We start from the raw sequence: 23,346 nt of genomic DNA on the forward strand, positions 1-23,346 counted from the left end.
CTCTCCATCTCCCCATGTCCACCGTGTTCTTTGTTATGCTCCACAAATAAGTGAGACCATATGATACTTGACTCTCTCTGCTTGACTTATTTCGCTCAGCATAATCTCTTCCAGTCCCCATCCATGTTGCTACAAAAGTTGTGTATTCATCCTTTCTGATGGAGGCATAATACTCCATTGTGTATATGTACCACATCTTCCTTATCCATTCATCCGTTGAAGGGCATCTTGGTTCTTTCCAGTTTGGCGACCGTGGCCATTGCTGCAATAAACATTGGGGTACAGATGGCCCTTCTTTTCACTACATCTGTATCTTTGGGGTAAATACCCAGCAGTGCAATTGCAGGGTCATAGGGAAACTCTATTCTTAATTTCTTGAGGAATCTCCACACTGTTCTCCAAAGTGGCTGCACTAACTTGCATTCCCACCAACGGTGTAAGAGGGTTCCCCTTTCTACACATCCTCTCCAACACACGTTGTTTCCTGGAAAAGACTAATTTATAAGTGACATTTCTGCTAGCACACTTTCACTTGTGTCTTCCAAAAAGACTTCACACAAGGTGAATTTTCAATAAGTTCAGTATAGGAAAATATTTTATTTTCTAGAGTTGGAAAAAATATATGAGAATATATTTACTTTCACCTAAATAAAATGATACATTGGCAAGGCTGGGATTTTCCTTTTGTGGCACCATGTTTACTAATTGCCTTAGAAAGATGCCTTTTGTCCTATCTTTAAAAAACATGTGAAGTCTTTCTACTCTCCTTTGGAATGCTTGGGAACTTTAAAATCTTTAAGGACATATTTCTGATCTGGTATTTAAGCTCATCCTCCCTTACGGCATCACATGTACATATTAAACATTCACATAACTTGTCTTTTCTTTTTTTTAAAGACTTTATTTATTTGAGAGAGAGAGAGAGAGAATGAGAGATAGCATGAGAGAGGCATGGAGAAGCTGGAGAAGCAGACTCCTTGCTGAGTAGAGAGCCCGTTGTGGGACTCGATCCTGGGACTCCAGGATCATGACCTGAGTGGAAGGCAGTCACTTAACCAACTGAGCCACCCAGGTGCCCTAACATTCACATAACTTTTCATCTAATATGACTAAAGATGACTAAGTTCTTTGTGATACTTTCTTCAGGCTACTAATTTTCTTAAATTTCTGGTTGTATTTTGAAGGGTCATTGGTTTTAACTTAACCATATATTCTTGTGGGAGATATTAACCTCCCTGAGACTATTAACTTACCTACAAAATTGGGTTAATACCTGCAGTTGGGCTGTTGTGAGGATTTAGTCTTTGTTCACTGCCTAACACAGTGACATTCAGTAACTGTTCAGGCCATTTCTCCTTTTCCTTTTCTGATTTTTCATTAAGATACTTTAAATATATAAAAAACTGACTAATATAAATGAAGTGATCTCAATACCCATGTGTTATATTGTCTTTAAATATAATTTTATTTTTTGTGCCCACTTGGAATAATTTTTCAGAAAGACATAATTAAGACATGTATCAGTTATTAAAAATTAAGAATAATATTTAATACTTAAACATTAGACCTTTCTCCTGTATTAATTCTCACCTTCGGACAGACCAGTCTACTCTACTACTGTTCTCTAAATCTAGCTATTATGTATTTGTTCAAAATCTTCTCCTTACTTAAGTTAGTTCTTACTCTCCTTGGTCCATCTCTGTTTTGGGTTATATCTTCCTGCTCACAGTGATTCCTTATACCTCTAAGTTTATGTAACATTTTAGTACCTTTTGTACTAGTTTGGGACTTAACTAACACTTTGTATTAGTACCATGTATCTGTGCACACATTAAACATAGATATATATTTTAGTTATTCATTTGGTGTGTGTAAGTGTGTGTACATGTGTAATTTCCTCAACATTATCTTTGTCTTTTAGGGCAAAGATAATATTGAGGGAAATGATACCTATACTAGAATTTTTTTTTTATTCCTATAGCATGATACCTTGCATATGGGGGATGCTCAATGATTAATTTTCTTTATGGGGCCTGAAATTTACTCTTATAGAACAGTTGTCACATACTCACTGCCAAGTTTTAAAATTGGAGGTATAGGGATGCCTGGGTGGCTCAGTTCATTAAGCATCTGCCTTCTGCTCAGGTCATGATCCCAGGGTCCTGGGATTGAGTCCCCGCATCAAGCCCCTTGCTCAAGAGGGAACCTGCTTCTTTCTCTGCCTACAGCTCCCCATGCTTGTGCTGTCCCTCTCTCTGACAAATAAGTAAAATCTTAAAAAAATAAAGTAATTTTAAAATAAATCAGAGGCATAGCAGATCATTTGATTTTAATAACTTTGTTATTTAGTACATTTTCTCTAATCTGTTAACTTTCATAAACTTCTTTAGTTAGTAATTTATCATAATACTGTGAGATATGATTTGGTATCATGGTTCCTTTCCAGGGACATTTGCCATTTGCTGTTGTAGGAAGTATGGATGAGGTAAAAGTTGGAAATAAGATGGTCAAAGCTCGCCAGTACCCGTGGGGTGTTGTACAAGGTAAATGAGCTGAATGATGGCTGGAATACGTATGTCACCTAACAGTCTGAAAGTTACATTCAGTGCATTCTCAAAGATGATGCTTAATTTGGGTTATGATTTGCTTATCAGAAGAGTGGCATGTATTCTGTTTTGGCCAAGTATGTGGAGGCTGGGCAGAACTTCCCCATTTTCTTTATTATACCACACACATTTTGTACCTGGCGTGCCAAGACATTCAGAAAGTGGGAAGCATTAGACAGAACAGAATTTGAGTATAAATACTAGTGTTTAAACATAGTACATAAACTAATCACTAAAACATAATTCTAGGCACAGTAAACCACCTCGTACATTTATGTATTTCCAATTATCAAAGTATTGCCAATTATTTCCAAAACTAAAATTAAAAATTTAAGGGTTTATCTAGCCTTGTAATGAATAAGTAATTAGTACTATCTGGTTCATTCATTTACTTGTAGTGCTATTAATGGAAAATGGATTACCCCTATTAGTACTGGTTTCTGAATACTACTGATTTTTTAATTGACAGATTTGTAATTAAAAAATATTGACAAAACTTAACATTTTTAATATATAAAAAATATAAAAGTAGTAATTGTATTTAAAACTATTGGTTACAGTTACATAATTATTTGTAGTCTTCCAGTCACCATAACCCTAGAAGAAGGACCATGTAAGGAGAACTAAGTATATTTATTCACTAATTTTGAATGGTGTCAAACACAACATCATAAATGTGGCATTGTATATAAAGAGTTTGATAATTATAACATGTACAGATGGTATCTTGAGTATGTAGAATTACTACTTTGAAGTTTTAGTAAAATAATGTTACAGGGTCTTTTTAAGCACTTTGTAAAATGTCCTAAGGATGGTTTGTAAAATGCTAACAAAATATTAGTGAAATAACTGGAACATATTGGTGACATAGTATAATGTATTTCTTTCCTGTTTATCCATTGCCTACTAAATTTAAAGCAGTTTCCCAATCTGTTACATTGCTTATAATTCAGTGTGTATAATGCAAGAGTTTCTTCCTTGGTTACTTATATAAAACAATCATAGGTGTTAGACTGATCATTTCACTGTTATTTCAGATGTGTTTTTATAGATTCTTTCATTCAACAAGCACTGTGTGCCAGGAATTAAAAATTGGTGTTGCTGTTTTCTTGTTTTTCTGGCTAGTGGAAAATGAAAACCACTGTGATTTTGTAAAGCTCCGGGAAATGCTCATTTGTACAAACATGGAAGATCTGCGAGAACAGACCCACACTAGGCATTATGAACTTTACAGGCGTTGCAAACTGGAGGAAATGGGCTTTACAGATGTGGGCCCAGAGAATAAGCCGCTCAGGTAACGGGATTTCTGTGAGAAGCCAATCAAAGAGGAAGTTATAGAGGATTGTACCTTGTTTTATATCCAGGATGTTGGAGAATGTGGTTTTCAGAAACCTGGCAAATCATGAAGTAGAATCATTTGCTTATGATTAATTATTATGCTTCTCAGATCACTTGAGGCCTTCTTGCCTTTGAAGGGTCTCTAATATTTCATCTGATTCTAAGAGTTTAAGAAAGAACATAAAGGCAGAAGCCTATTATCTCAGTACATGCTGAAATGAATAATTAAAGGAAAGAATTCTCATTTGGTTTTATATTTGTAATTTTCTGAAAAAGATAAAAGTATATTTATCTGTTCTTCTAAAAGAAGGTTGGAATGTGAATCATATGAAACCAAAAAACCCTTGGTTTTTAGCTTGATGAAAGTTTGGAATGACTTAAACTTCGGAAAATGTCTTATAAAGAAAGAATGAAAGTGCTTGTAGGGAGTCGGGGATTAAACTGTTTCTTTTTTTTTTTCCCCATTTTATTTATTTTTTCAGCGTAACAGTATTCATTCTTTTTGCACAACACCCAGTGCTCCATGCAAAACGTGCCCTCCCCATTACCCACCACGTGCTCCCTCAACATCCCACCCCTGATCCTTCAATACCCTCAGGTTGCCCCAACCTCCCACCCCTGACCCTTGAAAACCCTCAGGTTGTTTTTCAGAGTCCATAGTCTCTTATGGTTGGCCTCCCCTCCCCAATGTCCATAGCCCGCTCCCCCTCTCCCAATCCCACCTCCCCCCAGCAACCCCCAGTTTGTTTTGTGAGATTAAGAGTCATTTATGGTTTGTCTCCCTCCCAATCCCGTCTTGTTTCATTTATTCTTCTCCTATCCCCCTACCCCCACATGTTGCTTCTCCATGTCCTCATATCAGGGAGATCATATGATAGTTGTCTTTCTCCGATTGATTTATTTCACTAAGCATGATACGCTCTAGTTCCATCCACATCATCGCAAATGGCAAGATTTCATTTCTTTTGATGGCTGCATAGTATTCCATTATGTATATATACCACATCTTCTTTATCCATTCATCTGTTGATGGACATCTAGGTTCTTTCCATAGTTTGGCTATTGTAGACATTGCTGCTATAAACATTCGGGTACACGTGCCCCTTCGGATCACTATGTTTGTATCTTTAGGGTAAATACCCAGTAGTGCAATTGCTGGGTCATAGGGTAGTTCTATTTTCAACATTTTGAGGAACCTCCATGCTGTTTTCCAGAGTGGTTGCACCAGCTTGCATTCCCACCAACAGTGTAGGAGGGTTCCCCTTTCTCCACATCCTTGCCAGCATCTGTCATTTCCTGACTTGTTAATTTTAGCCATTCTGACTGGTGTGAGGTGATATCTCATTGTGGTTTTGATTTGTATTTCCCTGATGCCGAGTGACGTGGAGCACTTTTTCATGTGTCTGTTGGCCATCTGGATGTCTTCTTTGCAGAAATGTCTGTTCATGTCCTCTGCCCATTTCTTGATTGGATTGTTTGTTCTTTGGGTGTTGAGTTTGCTAAGTTCCTTATAGATTTTGGATACTAGCCCTTTATCTGATATGTCGTTTGCAAATATCTTCTCCCATTCTGTCAGCTGTCTTTTGGTTTTGTTAACTGTTTCCTTTGCTGTGCAAAAGCTTTTGATCTGGATGAAATCCCAATAGTTCATTTTTGCCCTTGCTTCCCTTGCCTTTGCCGTTGTTCCTAGGAAGATGTTGCTACGGCTGAGGTCGAAGAGGTTGCTGCCTGCATTCTCCTCAAGGATTTGGATGGATTCCTTTCTCACATTGAGGTCCTTCATCCATTTGGAGTCTATTTTCGTGTGTGGTGTAAGGAAGTGGTCCAATTTCATTTTTCTGCATGTGGCTGTCCAATTTTCCCAGCACCATTTATTGAAGAGGCTGTCTTTTTTCCATTGGACATTCTTTCCTGCTTTGTCGAAGATTAGTTGACCATAGAGTTGAGGGTCGATTTCTGGGCTCTCTATTCTGTTCCACTGATCTATGTGTCTGTTTTTGTGCTAGTACCATGCTGTCTTGATGATGACAGCTTTGTAATAGAGCTTGAAGTCCGGAATTGTGATGCCACCAACTTTGGCTTTGGTCTTCAATATTCCTTTGGCTATTCGAGGTCTTTTCTGGTTCCATATAAATTTTAGGATTATTTGTTCCATTTCTTTGAAAAAAATGGATGGTATTTTGATAGGGATTGCATTAAATGTGTAGATTGCTTTAGGTAGCATGGACATTTTCACAATATTTATTCTTCCAGTCCAGGAGCATGGAACATTTTTCCATTTTTTTGTGTCTTCCTCAATTTCTTTCATGAGTACTTTATAATTTTCTGTGTATAGATTCTTGGTCTCTTTGGTTAGGTTTATTCCTAGGTATCTTATAGTTTTGGGTACAATTGTAAATGGGATTGACTCCTTAATTTCTCTTTCTTCATTCTTGTTGTTGGTGTACAGAAATGCAACTGATTTCTGTGCATTGATTTTGTATCCTGACACTTTACTGAATTCCTGGACAAGTTCTAGCAGTTTTGGAGTGGAGTCTTTTGGGTTTTCCACATATAGTATCATATCATCTGCGAAGAGTGATAGTTTGACTTCTTCTTTACCAATTTGGATGCCTTTAATTTCTTTTTGTTGTCTGATTGCTGAGGCTAGGACTTCTAGTACTATGTTGAATAGCAGTGGTGATAATGGACATCCCTGCCGTGTTCCTGACCTTAACGGAAAAGCTTTCAGTTTTTCTCCATTGAGAATGATATTTGCGGTGGGTTTTTCATAGATGGCTTTGATAATATTGAGGTATGTGCCCTCTATCCCCACACTTTGAAGAGTTTTGATCAGGAAAGGATGCTGTACTTTGTCAAATGCCTTTTCAGCATCTATGGAGAGTATCATATGGTTCTTGTTCTTTCTTTTATTAATGTGTTCTATCACATTGATTGATTTGCGGATGTTGAACCAACCCTGCAGCCCTGGAATAAATCCCACTTGATCGTGGTGAATAATCCTTTTAATGTACTGTTGAATCCTATTGGCTAGTATTTTGGCGAGAATTTTTGCGTCTGTGTTCATCAAGGATATTGGTCTGTAGTTCTCTTTTTTGGTGGGATCCTTGTCTGGTTTTGGGATCAAGGTGATGCTGGCCTCATAAAATGAGTTTGGAAGTTTTCCTTCCATTTCTATTTTTTGGAACAGTTTCAGGAGAATAGGAATGAGTTCTTCTTTAAATGTTTGGTAGAATTCCCCTGGGAAGCCGTCTGGCCCTGGGCTTTTGTTTCTTTGGAGATTTTGGATGACTGTTTCAATCTCCTTACTGGTTATGGGCCTGTTCAGGTTTTCTATTTCTTCCTGGTTCAGTTGTGGTAGTTTATATGTCTCTAGGAATGCATCCATTTCTTCCAGATTGTCCAATTTGTTGGCGTAGAGTTGCTCATAGTATGTTCTTATAATTGCCTGTATTTCTTTGGTGTTAGTTGTGACCTCTCCTCTTTCATTCATGATTTTATTGATTTGGGTCCTTTCTCTTTTCTTTTTGATGAGTCTGGCCAGGGGTTTATCAATCTTATTGATTCTTTCAAAGAACCAGCTCCTAGTTTCATTGATTTGTTCTATTGTTTTTTTTGGTTTCTATTTCATTGATTTCTGCTCTGATCTTTATGATTTCTCTTCTCCTGCTGGGTTTAGGGTTTCTTTCTTGTTCTTTCTCCAGCTCCTTTACGCGTAGGGTTAGGTTGTGTACTTGAGACCTTTCTTGTTTCTTGAGAAAGGCTTGTACCACTATATATTTTCCTCTCAGGACTGCCTTTGCTGTGTCCCACAGATTTTGAACTGTTGTGTTTTCATTATCATTTGTTTCCATGAATTTTTTCAATTCTTCTTTAATTTCCTGGTTAACCCATTCATTCTTTAGAAGGATGCTGTTTAGTCTCCATGTATTTGGGTTCTTTCCAGCTTTCCTCTTGTAATTAAGTTCTACCTTCAGAGCATTGTGGTCTGAAAATATGCAGGGAATAATCCTAATCTTTTGATACCGGTTGAGACCTGATTTGTGATCCAGGATGTGATCTATTCTGGAGAAGGTTCCATGTGCACTAGAGAAGAATGTGTATTCTGTTGCTTTGGGATGAAATGTTCTGAATATATCTGTGATGTCCATCTGGTCCAGTGTGTCATTTAAGGCCTTTATTTCCTGGTTGATCTTTGGCTTGGATGATCTGTCCATTTCAGTGAGGGGAGTGTTCAAGTCCCCTACTATTATTGTATTATTATTGATGTGTTTCTTTGATTTTGTTATTAATTGGTTGATATAATTGGCTGCTCCCACGTTAGGGGCATAGATATTTAAAATTGTTAGATCTTCTTGTTGGACAGACCCTTTGAGTAGGATATAGTGTCCTTCCTCATCTCTTATTATAGTCTTTGGCTTGAAATCTAATTGATCTGATATAAGGATTGCCACCCCAGCTTTCTTCTGATGCCCATTAGCATGGTAAATTGTTTTCCACCCCCTCACTTTAAATCTGGAGGTGTCTTCGCGTCTAAAATGAGTTTCTTGTAGGCAACATACTGATGGGTTTTGTTTTTTTATCCATTCTGATACCCTGTGTCTTTTGATTGGGGCATTTAGCCCATTAACATTCAGGGTAACTATTGAGAGATATGAATTTAGTGCCATTATTGGCCTGTAAGGTGACTGTTACTGTATATTGTCTCTGTACCTTTCTGATCTACTACTTTTAGGCTCTCTCTTTGCTTAGAGGACCCCTTTCAATATTTCCTGGAGAGCTGGTTTGGTGTTTGCAAATTCTTTCAGTTTTTGTTTGTCCTGGAAGCTTTTGATCTCTCCTTCTATTTTCAATGATAGCCTAGCTGGATAGAGTATTCTTGGCTGCATGTTTTTCTCGTTGAGTGCTCTGAATATATCATGCCAGCTCTTTCTGGCCTGCCAGGTCTCTGTGGATAAGTCTGCTGCCAATCTAATATTTTTACCATTGTATGTTACAGACTTCTTTTCTCAGGCTGCTTTCAGGATTTTCTCTTTGTCACTAAGACTTGTAAATTTTACTATTAGGTGACGGGGTGTGGACCTATTCTTGTTGACTTTGAGGGGGGTTCTCTGCATCTCCTGGATTTTAATGCTTGTTCCCTTTGCCATATTAGGGAAATTCTCTCCAATGATTCTCTCCAATAGACCTTCTGCTCCCCTCTCTGTTTCTTCTTCTTCTGGAATCCCAATTATTCTAATGTTGTTTCGTCTTATGGTGTCACTTATCTCTCGAATTCTCCCCTCATGGTCCAGTAGCTGTTTGTCCCTCTTTTGCTCGGCTTCCTTATTCTCTGTCATTTGGTCTTCTATATCACTAATTTTTTCTTCTGCCTCATTTATCCTAGCAATGAGAGCCTCCATTTTTGATTGCACCTCATTAATCGCTTTTTTGATTTCAACTTGGTTAGATTTTAGTTCTTTTATTTCTCCAGAAAGGGCTTTAATATCTCCAGAGAGGGTTTCTCTAATATCTTCCATGCCTTTTTCGAGCCCGGCTAGAATGTTCAGAATCGTCATTCTGAACTCTTAATTGGACATATTACCAATGTCTGTGTTGATTAGGTCCCTAGCCTTCGGTACTGTCTCTTGTTCTTTTGTTTGTGGTGATTTTTTCCGCCTTGTCATTTTGTCCAGATAAGAGTATATGAAGGAGCAAATAAACTACTAATAGGGTGGCAAAGACCCCAGAAAAATGCGCTGTAACCAAATCAGAAGAGACCCCAAATTGTGGGGGGGAGAAAGGGGATAAAAACAGGTTCTGAAAAAAAAAGAAAAAAAAAAAGAAAAAAAGAAAAAAATTTAAAAAATAAAACAAATAAAAAAATATAAAAAAGAAAGAAAAAATATATATATTTAGATGAACTAGTCAAAAAACATTAAAAAAGAAGAGGGTAAAAGTTTTAAAAAATTTAGCAGAAGAAGAAAAAAAAAGAAAAAAAATTGAAAAAAAAAAAAAATTGAAGTAACCGCAAGACTAAAGAATCATGGGGAGAAAGCCATGAGTTCCATGCTCTGCTTTCTCCTCCTCTGGAATTGCTCTGCTGTCTTAGGAATTGAACCTGCTTTCTCCTTGATAGATGAACTTCGTCCTGGCTGGATATTTTGTTGATCTTCTGGGGGAGGGGCCTGTTGTAGTGACTCTCAAGTGTCTTTGCCCGAGGCGGGATTGCACCGCCCTTACCGGCGGCCGGACTAAGTAATCGGCTCGGGTTCGCTTTTGGGAGCTTCTGTTCCCTGAACGCTTTCCGTAGAGTTCCGGAGGACGGGAATGAACATGGCAGCCTCCTAGTCTCCTGCCCGGAGGAGCCGAGAGCCTGGGGCCCCACTCCTCACTGCGCCCCCAGAGGACAGCACCCAATCACTCCCGTATCCCCAGCCTCTAGCCACGCTCCGAGCTCACCCAGCCCGCGACCAGTTCAAGGTAACCCCGAGCTGAGAGTTCAGTCCTCGGCTCTGTCTCTGCAGCCGGCTTCTCCGTTCTAATACCTGCAAGCTCTGCGACACTCCGACACCCCCGATCCTTCTGTGACCCTGCGGGGCGTGGGGCCACGCTGACCCCGTGTGGGCTTCACTCCGGTTTAGCCTCTGGAGCAATGTCCCTCAGTGGAACAGACTTTTAAAAGTCCTGATTTTGTGCTCCGTTGCTCCGCCGCTTGCCGGGAGCCGGCCCCTCCCCCCGCGGTCTATCTTCCCGTCGTTTTAGATTCACTTCTCCGCCAGTCCTACCTTTCAGAAAGTGGTTGATTTTCTGTTTCTAGAGTTGCTGTTCTTCTTCTCTTCGCTCTCCCGTTGGATTTGTAGGTGTTTGCAATGTTTAGATAAGCTATGGAGCTGATCTCCTGCTACCTGATGTAGTCTCAGCCTGCTACTTCTCCGCCATCTTGACTCCTCCGATTAAACTGTTTCTTAAAATATTCCAGGGTAGTTATAAGAATTTTAGAACCTGATGACCTTCTTGTTCTAATTACAGCATTCAGTGTTAGAAACTTGCTAGATAATTTTATGTGGCTTTACATTCCTAACTTGTTTTTATTAAGATATGTAAACATGAAACTCTAATCCTTACCTACTACATCAGATTTGATTTGATGTAGCATTCCAGAATAGGTTTTTTGCATGGAGGAAAGTAGGAAATCTTCAGGAAAAAAACACTTTAAAGTTAAAACTCTGTTGTGGAACTAAGGATTTCTTTTCCATTTCATTATTTGCATTTTGGTCATTTCCCTGACCTTTAGTATTTGTGCTAGAGTAAACACAAAAGGGAGAAGGAGAACATTACATCAGTGATGCCATTGCATCTGACCTTTGGGAAGATTTAATAGTAGATGAGGTTAAATTTTTTAAGTTTTTAATCTATGGTTTTAATAGTTTTTTTTAGCTCTAGTAGTATGATAAATTATGACATCATTATGATATATCATATGATATCATGATAAATTATATTTTATATGATGTCATATAAAACATGATAAATCTAGTAATATGATAAAAAAGAATTCTGTATACTTAACCCCTCCTCACCAATTTCAGGCATGCTGTGCTTTTGATTATAGGCCACTTCTGATAAAACTATTTTCTCTATTGAAGATTTGGCTTCACTAGTGTTTTCCAGAGGAGGCGTCACGTCTCATTCTTTCAAGTCTAAGGGGCAATTCAGAGGTCTCAGTGTACATTAGTAAGACACGAATACTGAGTGAGAGCAAGTGGGACAGCCTTTGAAGTACTCTGAGAAGAGAGATTCAGGTTGCCTGGTGGGTCAGTCATCAGGCATCTATGGAAGATTAAGAAATGCAGGTTCAGAATTTCTACGGATAGAGCCTAAGAGTCTGCATTTAAGTTAAAATTTCCATTTACGCATTTAACAGATATTTGCTGTTTGTCTCCCATATGCTTTCACACACTGCTGGTCAGTGGGTATGTAAGCACTGTGGGCTTAAACAGAAACTGCCTTACAGAATTTCTGGGATGGAGGTGGGAGGAGGACCCTCTGGCCCTTTGTGGAAAATAGAGTCAGGGGTGCTCACACAGTAGTCCTAGTGAGATCATAGAGACTTGGTAATGTAGAGATGGTCAGAAGCACATTTAGGACAAGTAACTTGAAGGTAAAGTTCATAGGACTCATTGATGGTTTGGGTATGGGCTGTAAAGGACAGAGGAATCAAGGATGACTCCAGTCATTGAGAAATGACCTGAATTTGGCTAAATGGTAGTAATGTTTACTGATATGAGCAAGACTGGGGAAGGGATAGATTTTAGGGGTTATGGTTAATCATTGAGAGGTTTCGGACATGTTAAATTTAAGTTGCTTATTAAATATTCCAGTGAAGGGGCACCTGGTTGGCTCGGTGGGTTAAACATTCAGCTCTTGGTTTCAGCTCATGTCATGATCTCATGGATTGTGGGATGGAGCTCTGCATTGGGCTCCACACTCCGCAGGGAGTCTGTTTTGAGCATTCTATTCCTCTGACCCTCTGCCCACTCATACGTGTACATGTGTTCTCTGTCTCTCTCTAAAATAAATAAAGCTTTTAAAAAATAAATATTTCAGTGAAGAGTTTCAGTACGTTATTACATAAATGAATCTGGCACTTAGGGAGAAGTTAAGGCTGGGATAATAATTTGGGAGTCAGCAGTGAATAGTAATATGAAAAATCATAAACATTTTCTTTTATTTTGTAAAAGACTTTATTTATTTATTTAACAGAGATAGAGCCAGAGAGCACAAGCAGGGGGAATGGCAGAGGGAGAGGGAGAAGCAGGCTCTCCACTGAGCAGGGAGCCTGATGAGGTGTTCCATCCCAGGCTCCTGGCATCATGACCTGAGCCACCCAGGTGCCCCAAAATCATAAACATTTTAAAAGTGTCTGCTATTTGCAAAGCTCTGGGCTAAGTGCTGGGGATATAATACTGAGGAAGAGCCTATAGGCCTGGCTATCATGGAGTTTACATTCTTATTGGGGAGGCCAAAATCAAATTGCACAATTAATCACAGTTGTGAAATGTCCGCTAAAGGAGAGATGGTATATAGTGGGGGAGGGTTTCCTGACTTAATCTGGAAAATTAGAGAAGATTTTCTTGAGACAGTTACTGTTTTGAGCTAATAATTTGGGGAAATCAGAGCAAGACATGAAAAGACCGCAAGCAGAGAGAGAATGACATCTTCAGAGCTCTTTAAGAAGGTCAGCGCAGCTAGAGAGCAGAGAAGTTGGGGGCATAAGATGAGAGAACAGGTAGGCAGTAATCAAACTATGGATCACCTGGTTGGGATTTGTGCTTTGTTCCAAGGGAAAGGCAAAACCATTCAAGGAGTTATCATTACCATATTTACATTTGAAAAATCACTTTTAGCTATAATGCAAAGTAAGTATTAAAGTGGTATACAGAGATGCTTAGGAGAGACCAGTGGGAGAGTATTGCTTGGACTAAAGTAAAAGTGGTAAAAATAGAACTGGATGTGTTTGAGACATATCTAGAAGATGAAATTGAAGGAACTTAGTGACTGGATATAATGAGGTAAAGAAGCAGGAAATGCCAGAAGATGCTGCTTTAAAAAAAAAAAAAAAAAAAAAAAGGCTTCTAGTTTCCTGGTATTATGGTTTCATTGGCTAGGTAGATGGTTGTACATTTCCTCGAGACAGGTTATCTCTGGAAGGACTGGCTATTTTGTGGAGCTGCAGTGATGGGCATGATGGAGCATAAGCTTGGTTTGGGACCTGCTGACTTGAGTTTCCTCTGGAACATACAAGTGACAGTGTTCCACTTTGGTATTTTTCTGGAGCTCAGAGGAGAGGGCTGGGCCAAGGTAATACACTTAGGAGTCATCAGCATTTAGATGGCTAACTGAATGTATGAATAGGGATGAGATTGCCTAGAGAGAGAAGTATGTCTGAAAAGAAATTTTATACTAGAAAATTATATACTAGAAAATTTTATATATTATATATATTATATATTTATTTTATATACTAGAATATATATTTTATATACTAGAATAAATATTATATATCTATTTTTTATACTAGAAAATTTTATACTAGAAAAAAAGAAAGGTGCCTTGGAAACAGACTTGAGTCACTTTAATATTTGTCAGCTGGAGAAGTAGATAGAAAAGATTGATAAGTCTTGGGTAGAGGAAGGAGGTAAGCCAGCAGTGTCATGTCTTGGAAGCCAAGTGAAGAAGGTTTCAGGGAGAAGTCAACTGTGTTCAAGCTGAGGATCAAGTTCTTGCTATAGAAGTACAGCAGTGTAATAAAAGCCAGTTGCTTCCTTTACAGCTCTTTGAAAATAATGAAGACCACTCCTCTAAAACAAAAAGAGCAATAAGTTCTATGAAAGACTACATCAGCCAAGAATTACAGATTCAAAGGGAAGACTTAGAACAGGTAGAAACCAGTTTCATTCTGTGCTGGGAGTGGAGTGAATGAACTAAAACCATTTCCAGCCTTTTTTGGTTTCTTCTTGACAATTTACAGTCTAGTCCACTATGCCTGGCTTAGGACATGTACCCTTTTTGTCTTGGCCAGAGTAGGCATGAATCTAATTAATTGTCCTACCAGACTATATCCCCAGGGGGAAGAGGAAGCTCTCCAAAATTAATCAGGTTAACAATACCAAAAGGAGGTATAGGTAGATGGTGGACATTCAGAATCAAAGACTGCTTAGAACATCCTTTTTTTTTTTTTTTTTTTTTTTTAAACTGTTTCTTTAGTTCAGGGAATATCTGCTCACTGATCAAATGAAGAATGGAAAATTGGAAAATGGAGATTCTTCAATTTATACTGGGTAACAGATTGGGTAGGGAACAAGCAAGAAAGGATGGGGAACTAGATCTTAGTGTAAGGGAGGCCTCTGCTGCCTGTGTCTTCTCTGCCCTTCCTAAGCTGCTCTCCTTAAGAGAGAAGACATTTCTTACTGGATTTCTTGAGTCAGGCACAGCAGAATGTTTCTTCTCTTGGTGTTTTATTTGCGAATAAATTATTTGGTAAAGCTTCTATAGTTCATTATAGCTTGATGTCTTAGGAAGGTTCTACAGTTTCAAGAAGATATATTCTGTTTTCTGGGCAATATTTTCCATTTTATTTGGAGTATACCTATTAGTGGTCACTCTGATTTGATTGGCATGTAAAGTTCATCCCTCAATATTATATCCATCAATTAAAAAAACAGTTATATAAACTTGTTGGGATGACTTTTACTTCTCTTTACTACCCAGTCTTCTTTATTGCCAGACCTTCCATCTCCATTTTATTGTGAACAGTTATGCTGAGTCATACTTATTGTCCTAATCTCTCAACACTACTCATGTGCTTATCATGAGGTCCCAGTAAATGGCATTATACTCTCCTCTAATCTTAATTAACTATCTTAAATTATTAAAGCTAGATCAGAAATGGTTAAAAACCATCTTAAATCCCTAAGTTATTTTAGATTAACATAACCATTTTTATTCCCACAGTTAATCATCTTTAACATTTAAGTACAAAATTTGAAGTTTCCTTTTTTGAAAGGAAGATTCTTGTAGTATTTTAGAGTTAAGTGTTTGACTTAATTTTTTTGTGTTGTAAAATTTGTGTCTTTGGAACTCTCAAGAAATAAATAACTTTCTGCATTTAGTCTAGAGCCAAAATGGAAAAAGGTTAGCAGGATTTTTAGAACAGTAAATAAAACACAAGTCCTAAGTGAAGGGACTGTAGTGGTTTTCTTTTCTTTTTTTTTTTTTTTAATTTTATTTTTTTTTATTTGTTTATTTACAGCATAACAGTGTTCATTGTTTTGGCATCACACCCAGTGCTCCACGCAGTACGTGCCCTCCCTATTACCCACCACCTGGTTCCTCAACCTCCCACCCCCCCCCCCACCCCTTCAAAACCCTCTGGTTGTTTTTCAGAGTCCATAGTCTCTCATGGTTCATCTCCCCTTCCAGTTTCCCTCAACTCCCTCTCCTCTCCATCTCCCCATGTCCTCCATGTTATTTGTTATGCTCCACAAATAAGTGAGACCATATGATACTTGACTCTCTCTGCTTAACTTATTTCGCTCAGCATAATCTCTTCCAGTCCCGTCCATGTGGCTACAAAAGTTGGGTATTCATCCTTTCTGATGGAGGCATAATACTCCATTGTGTATATGGACCACATCTTCCTTATCCATTCATCCTTTGAAGGGCATCTTGGTTCTTTCCACAGTTTGGCGACCATAGCCATTGCTGCAATAAACATTGGGGTACAGATGGCCCTTCTTTTCACTACATCTGTATCTTTGGGGTAAATACCCAGCAGTGCAATTGCAGGGTCATAGGGAAGCTCTATTCTTAATTTCTTCAGGAATCTCCACACTGTTCTCCAAAGTGGCTGCACTAACTTGCATTCCCACCAACAGTGGAAGAGGGTTCCCCTTTCTCCACATCCTCTCCAACACACGTTGTTTCCTGCCTTGCTAATTTTGGCCATTCTAACTGGTGTCAGGTGGTATCTCAATGTGGTTTTAATTTGACTCTTCCCTGATGGCTAGTGATGATGAACATTTTTTCATGTGTCTGATAGCCATTTGTGTCTTCATTGGAGAAGTGTCTGTTCATATCTTCTGCCCATTTTTGGATATGATTATCTGTTTTGTGTGTGTTGAGTTTGAGAAGTTCTTTACAGATCCTGGATATCAACCTTTTGTCTGTACTGTCATTTGCAAATATCTTCTCCCATTCGGTGGGTTGCCTTTTTGTTTTGTTGACTGTTTCCTTTGCTGTGCAGAAGCTTTTGATCTTGATGAAGTCCCAAAAGTTCATTTTCGTTTTTGTTTCCTTGGCCTTTGGAGACATATCTTGAAAGAAGTTGCTGTGGCTGATATCGAAGAGGTTACTGCCTATGTTCTCCTCTAGGATTCTGATAGGTTCCTGTCTCACGTTGAGGTCTTTTATCCATTTCGAGTTTATCTTTGTGTACGGTGTAAGAGAATGGTCGAGTTTCATTCTTCTACATATCGCTGTCCAGTTTTCCCAGCACCATTTATTGAAGAGACTGTTTTTTTTCCATTGAATATTTTTTCCTGTTTTGTCGAAGATTATTTGACCATAGAGTTGAGGGTCCCTATCTGGGCTCTCCACTCTGTTCCACTGGTCTATGTGTCTGTTTTTATGCCAGTACCACGCTGTCTTGGTGATCACAGCTTTGTAGTAAAGCTTGAAATCGGGTAACGTGATGCCGCCAGTTTTGTTTTTGGTTTTCAGCATTTCCTTAGCAATTCGGGGTCTCTTTTGATTCCATACAAATTTTAGGATTATTTGCTCCAGCTCTTTGAAAAATACCGGTGGAATTTTGATCGGAATGGCATTAAAAGTATAGATTGCTCTAGGCAGTATAGACATTTTAACAATGTTTATTCTTCCAATCCAAGAGCATGGAACGGTCTTCCATCTTTTTGTGTCTTCTTCAATTTCTTTCATGAGTGTTCTGTAGTTCCTCGAGTACAGGTCCTTTACCTCTTTGGTTAGGTTTATTCCCAGGTATCTTATGGTTCTTGGTGCTATAGTAAATGGAATCGATTCTCTAATTTCCCTTTCTGTATTTTCATTGTTAGTGTATAAGAAAGCCACTGATTTCTGTACATTGACTTTGTATCCTGCCACGTTACTGAATTGCTGTATGAGTTCTAGAAGTTTGGGCGTGGAGTCTTTGGGGTTTTCCATATAAAGAATCATGTCATCTGTGAAGAGAGAGAGTTTGACTTCTTCCTTGCCAATTTGGATACCTTTTATTTCTCTTTGTTGTCTGATTGCCGTTGCTAGAACTTCTAATACTATGTTGAACAAGAGTGGTGAGAGTGGGCATCCTTGTCGTGTTCCTGATCTCAACGGGAAGGCTGCAAGGTTTTTCCCATTGAGGATGATATTTGCTGTGGGTCTTTCATAGATAGATTTTATGAAGTTCAGGAATGTTCCCTCCATCCCTATACTTTGAAGCGTTTTCATCAGGAATGGATGCTGGATTTTGTCAAATGCTTTTTCTGCGTCAATTGAGAGGACCATGTGGTTCTCCTCTCTTCTCTTATTGATTTATTCTATCGCATTGATTGATTTGCGAATGTTGAACCCACCTTGCAACCCAGGGATGAATCCCACCTGGTCATGGTGGATAATCTTTTTAATGTGCTGCTGGATCCTGTTTGCTAGGATCTTGTTGAGAATCTTTGCATCCATATTCATCAGTGATATTGGTCTGAAATTCTCCTTTTTGGTAGGGTCTTTGCCTGGTTTGGGGATCAGGGTAATGCTGGCTTCATAAAAAGAGTCTGGAAGTTTTCCTTCTGCTTCAATTTTTTGGAACAGCTTCAGGAGAATTGGTGTTACTTCTTCTTTGAAAGTTTGGTAGAATTCCCCAGGGAATCCGTCAGGTCCTGGGCTCTTGTTTTTTGGGAGGTTTTTGATCACTGCTTCAATCTCGTTACTAGATATCTGTCTATTCAGGTTGTCAATTTCTTCCTGATTCAATTTTGGGAGTTTGTAGTTTTCCAGGAATGCATCCATTTCATCTAGGTTGCTTAGCTTATTGGCATATAACTGTTGGTAATAATTTCTGATGATTGTTTCTATTTCCTTGGTGTTCGTTGTGATCTCTCCCTTTTCATTCATAATTTTATTAATTTGGGCTTTCTCTCTTTTCTTTTGGATTAGTGTGGCCAATGGTTTATCGATTTTACTGATTCTTTCAAAAAACCAGCTTCTAGTTTCATTGATACGTTCTACTGTATGATCTCTGCTCTAATCTTGATTATTTCCGTTCTTGCATGTGTTGGTTTGATTTGTTGTTGATTCTCCAGTTCTTTAAGGTGTAGGGACAGCTGGTGTATTCTGGATTTTTCAATGTTTTTGAGGGAGGCTTGGATGGCTATGTATTTCCCCCTTAGAACTTCCTTTGCTGTATCCCATAGGTTTTGGACCGAAGTGTCTTCATTCTCCTTGGTTTCCATGCATTGTTTAAGTTCATCTTTGATCTCCTGGTTGATCCAAGCATTCTTAAGCAAGGTGGTCTTTAGCTCCCAGGTGTTTGAGTTCCTTCTGAACTTTTCCTTGTGATTGAGTTCCAGTTTCAAAGCACTGTGATCTGAGAATATTCAGGGAATAATGTCAGTCTTTTGGTATCGGTTGAGTCCTGCTTTGTGACCCAGTATGTGGTCTATTCTGGAGAAGGTTCCATGTGCACTTGAGAAGAATGAGTATTCTGTTGTTTTAGGGTGGAATGTTCTGTATATGTCGATGAGGTCCATCTGGTCCAATGTTTCATTCAATGCTCTTATTTCTTTATTAATTTTCTGCTTCGATGATCTGTCTATTTCTGAGAGAGGCGTATTAAGATCTCCTACCATTATTGTATTCATATCAATATGACTCTTTATCTTGATTAATAGTTTTCTTATGTAATTGGGTGCTTCTATATTGGGGGCATAGATATTCACAATTGTTAGATCATCTTGGCAGATAGTCCCTTTAAGAATGATGTAGTGTCCTTCTGTATCTCTGACTACAGTCTTTAGTTTAAAATCTAATGTATCTGATATGAGAATCGCTACCCCGGCCTTCTTTTGAGGCCCATTGGCATGAAAGATGCTTCTCCATCCCTTCACTTTCAGTCTGGGTGTATCCTTAGGTTCAAAATGGGTGTAGTGATTTTCTTGATGAATATGAGCATTTGAGAATTTTTTTTTTCTTCCTCTTTGGTTTTAAACTTTGCTTTAAATCAGTGATATTTGCAAGTATAGTAATGTTTCATTGAATATTAAGCTAATTTTATACTAGAAAAAGCAAGAATTTTTACTAAAATAGCAAGAAAACTTTTTCATTTTCGTTTAATGAATAAATCCATACTAGTAAACAGTAGTTGCATTAGTTTTATAACAGTATGTAAATTGTTCCCTTACAGATCTTCTAGGAGTTTCTTTACCACCTTTTTAAAGATAGTTTAGGTTTCTTTACTTAGAATTGATTTTACTTAAAATTTACTTCTGGTTGTCAACGCTGAAAAACCTTGTGACATGACAGAAAATATGCAGGAGCGGTAACATGATTTTTTAATTTTTTTTTAAAAGATTTTATTTGTTTATTTGACAGACAGAAATCACTAGTAGGCAGAGAGGCAGGCAGAGAGAGAGAGGGGGAAGCAGGCTCCCTGATGAGCAGAAAGCCCGATGCAGGGCTCGATCCCATGACCCCTGGGATCATGACCTGAGCTGAAGACTGAGGCTTTAACCCACTGAGCCACCCAGGTGCCCCTTTAATCTTTTGATAAAACAAAAATCTGACTTGGTTCAAATTCTAGCTTTTTACTTACAACTATGTTGCTTTGATTACTTTACCTCTCTGAGCTTTAGTTTTCTTGTCTGTAAAACAGAGTATTAGTGCTTGTTCTGCTTGGGTGCTATGGGAATTAGGTAGATAAAGGATTCCAGGAAAGTATCTTGTTGGGAGCAGCTATTCAACAAATGTTATTAGGTCTTTTCTCTTTGCCAGGTAGATTTATTTTCCTTTTAAGCAACTCAAGTGTTTATATACACAGATAATGAGAACTTTTTTAAAGTTACATTTGGTACGAATTCAAAACATTATTTAAGTCAAGTTTGTCATTAAAGACTATCAATCCAGTGTAGGATCAGTGAATTGTAGTGAGGTTTCTGAAAACGATGAAAGTAGCCTGATATAGAGACTTCTTTAAAATAAGAACAAAACAAACAGAAAAATAAAAAGCCTGGTAAATGTTTCCTTAAGATCTGGGGCATTAATGTGGTTATCTAGGGCAATTTGTACATTTTGCTTTTAAAGATAATGTTTAGGATCTTTGCCTCCTCAAAACACCTGCTACTCATACCCCACACAGTCGGCCATAACAGCTGTTGTATAACATTTCTTACTCTAATTCTCCTTTTACTTCTTGAATTCTATACTTAGAAGATTTATTTTTCCAGTTATTGGAACAGTGACTAGGTTGGTATGTCTGGAATCTTAGGAGGATTAGATTTGTTTGGTAAGAGATGAATCTGGAAGGGTAGAATTAGGCCAGATTGTGAAGTTCCTTAAGTGCTATTTAAAGGAGCTGGGACCTTATTTAAGACTGTAAAATTCCTTAATTCATCATATTATATCTATTTAGATATACAGTACTTCTGTAAGCAGTAGAAATTTCTCACTGTAAAACAGCTGGAAGGCACATTTGTATTCCCTGTTAAATCTTTGGGATAGTCTCATAGTGTGTTAAAATGGAAGGGCTTGGTGTCTGACATATATAAGAAGTCTGTGATACCTCTGAATGCTGTAAGTAAGAAAGGGCAGCTGGGCATAGTGTTCCAGGACAATCCTTGCTCTGCTTGGCTAAATCTAACTCTACTTCCTGGCAATTTCTGTCATTAAATGAACATTTATGAAGACCCTGATGTGTCTAGAGAGCTTTGCTGGGTAGTTGGGTTATAGAGATAGTGATCTATTAGAAGAGAGAGACAGATAGGATATAAATGCCTAAGAAGAGGTACAAAGTGCCACGAGAGTGCTTAGAAGGCATAGTTAGCTCCAACTGGGGATACCAAAGAAGGCTTTTTTTTTTTTAATGTTATTTTTTTATTTGACAGAGAGGGAGAGCAAGCATAACCAGGGGGAGTTGCAGAGGGAGAAGGGAGCTGGATGTGGGGCTCCCTCCCAGGATTCTGGGATCATGACATGAGCCAAAAGCAGACATTTAACCATCTGAACCACCCAGAAGTCAGTTGCATTTGAATTTGGACTTAAGGAGTAAAGGATTAGCTGGGTAGAATGGGGGTTGGCAGGTGGGCATTAGTGTTAGAAGCACAGGAGTTACACAAGCTAAAGCATGAAATCTGGTTTAGGAACAATGACTAGGTTGGTATGGCTGGCACCTTAGGAGGATTGGATTTGTTTGGTAAGAGACGAATCTGGAAAGGTAGAATTAGACCAGATTTAAAAGTTTCTTAAGTGCTATTCAAAAGAGGTGGTACCATATTCTGTAGATAACTAATGCAGTGGAATAAAAGATAATGAGGTCTGTGCATTTTTCTGGAAAATCTTAGGAGTGGCAAGAAGTAAGAAAGTGGAAGAAAGGGGAACTAAAAGCCCAGAGATCAGTTAGGATATTAATTTATAACAGTGAAGGCAAAAAAATCACCAAGTTTGAGTTGGGCTGTAACAATATCTGTAGAAATCAGAAGATGGGATTAAAATAATGTCAAGGTCACAGACTGAACTCTCAGACCTTGGTGATCAGATACAGAAATAAGGTAAGGGAAGAGTCAAGGATGACTTCAAGACTTCAAGGTTTCCGGGGCGCCTGGGTGGCTCAGTGGGTTAAGCTGCTGCCTTCAGCTCAGGTCATGATCCCAAGGTCCTGGGATTGAGCCCTGCGTCCGGCTCTCTGCTCAGCGGGGAGCCTGCTTCTTCCTTGCTCTCTCTGCCTGTCTCTCTGCCTACTTGTGATCTGTCTGTCAAATCAATAAATAAATAAATCTTAAAAAAAAAAAAAAAGACTTCAAGGTTTCCAAAGACAGTGATGCTAATTAAGACTGAAAGAGGAATTCATTTGGGGTAATATGAGAATACTTGTTGAGAAGGACTTGATAAATCAGAGATTTCAGAAATCTGGTATTCTGTAGCTTTGGCATCTGGGGCTTTTTATGTTTCATGCTGTAGGAAATGTCATGTTTCAGGTTACTCTGTATAAGAGGGTATTGGTAATTGTTATTATAGTATAAGACTTAACCGGAGAAGTTTGAGTGTTTGGAAGTTTCCTACATCATTTTTTAACATGAGAGTACCACAAATAACTTTTTAGTCTTCAAGAGACCTATGAAGCTAAAAGACATGAATTTTATGGAGAACGTCAGAGGAAGGAAGAAGAAATGAAGCAGATGTTTGTGCAGCGAGTAAAGGAGAAAGAAGCCATATTGAAAGAAGCTGAAAGAGAGGCAAGTATGCTGGTTTGATGTGATCTACATTTGTTTTTTAAGGATCCTACTAGGGAGATTTAGCTCAAGAATTGAGCTGAGATGCTTTTGGAGAGTACTTGTTGTTCATTAAAGAGTAGTTATTTGGGGCACCTAGGTGGCTCAGTGGTTAAAGCCTCTGCCTTCAGCTCAGGTCATGATCCCAGTGTCCTGGGATCGAGCCCCGCATCGGGCTCTCTGCTCGACAGGGAGCCTGCTTGCCCCCTCTCTCTGCCTGCCTCTCTGTCTACTTGTGATCTCTGTCTGTCAAATAAATAAAGTCTTTTAAAAAAAAAAAGTAGTTATTTTAACACATAGTCTTTCAGTACAGACTTCAATTTCGGCCTTTTTGCGTAAATAGTCTTTCATAAGAAGTGGTTCACCAAGGA

At 38.5% G+C, this 23,346-nt stretch overlaps 1 protein-coding gene across 3 annotated transcripts in view; it reads left to right on the top strand.

The window, feature by feature from the left end:
• SEPTIN10 (septin 10) overlaps positions 1-23,346 on the top strand; it is a 91,307-nt gene that overhangs the window by 56,122 nt on the left and 11,839 nt on the right. For all 3 annotated transcript variants that reach the window (XM_045981813.1, XM_045981811.1, XM_045981812.1), the window contains exons 7-9: positions 2,447-2,543; positions 3,732-3,900; positions 22,807-22,939. In XM_045981813.1, the coding sequence (XP_045837769.1) occupies positions 2,447-2,543; positions 3,732-3,900; positions 22,807-22,939 (399 nt within the window). The remainder of the gene's footprint in view (positions 1-2,446; positions 2,544-3,731; positions 3,901-22,806; positions 22,940-23,346) is intronic.

This window comes from Meles meles, chromosome 16 (assembly GCF_922984935.1).
Source record: "Meles meles chromosome 16, mMelMel3.1 paternal haplotype, whole genome shotgun sequence".
NCBI lineage: Eukaryota > Metazoa > Chordata > Mammalia > Carnivora > Mustelidae > Meles > Meles meles.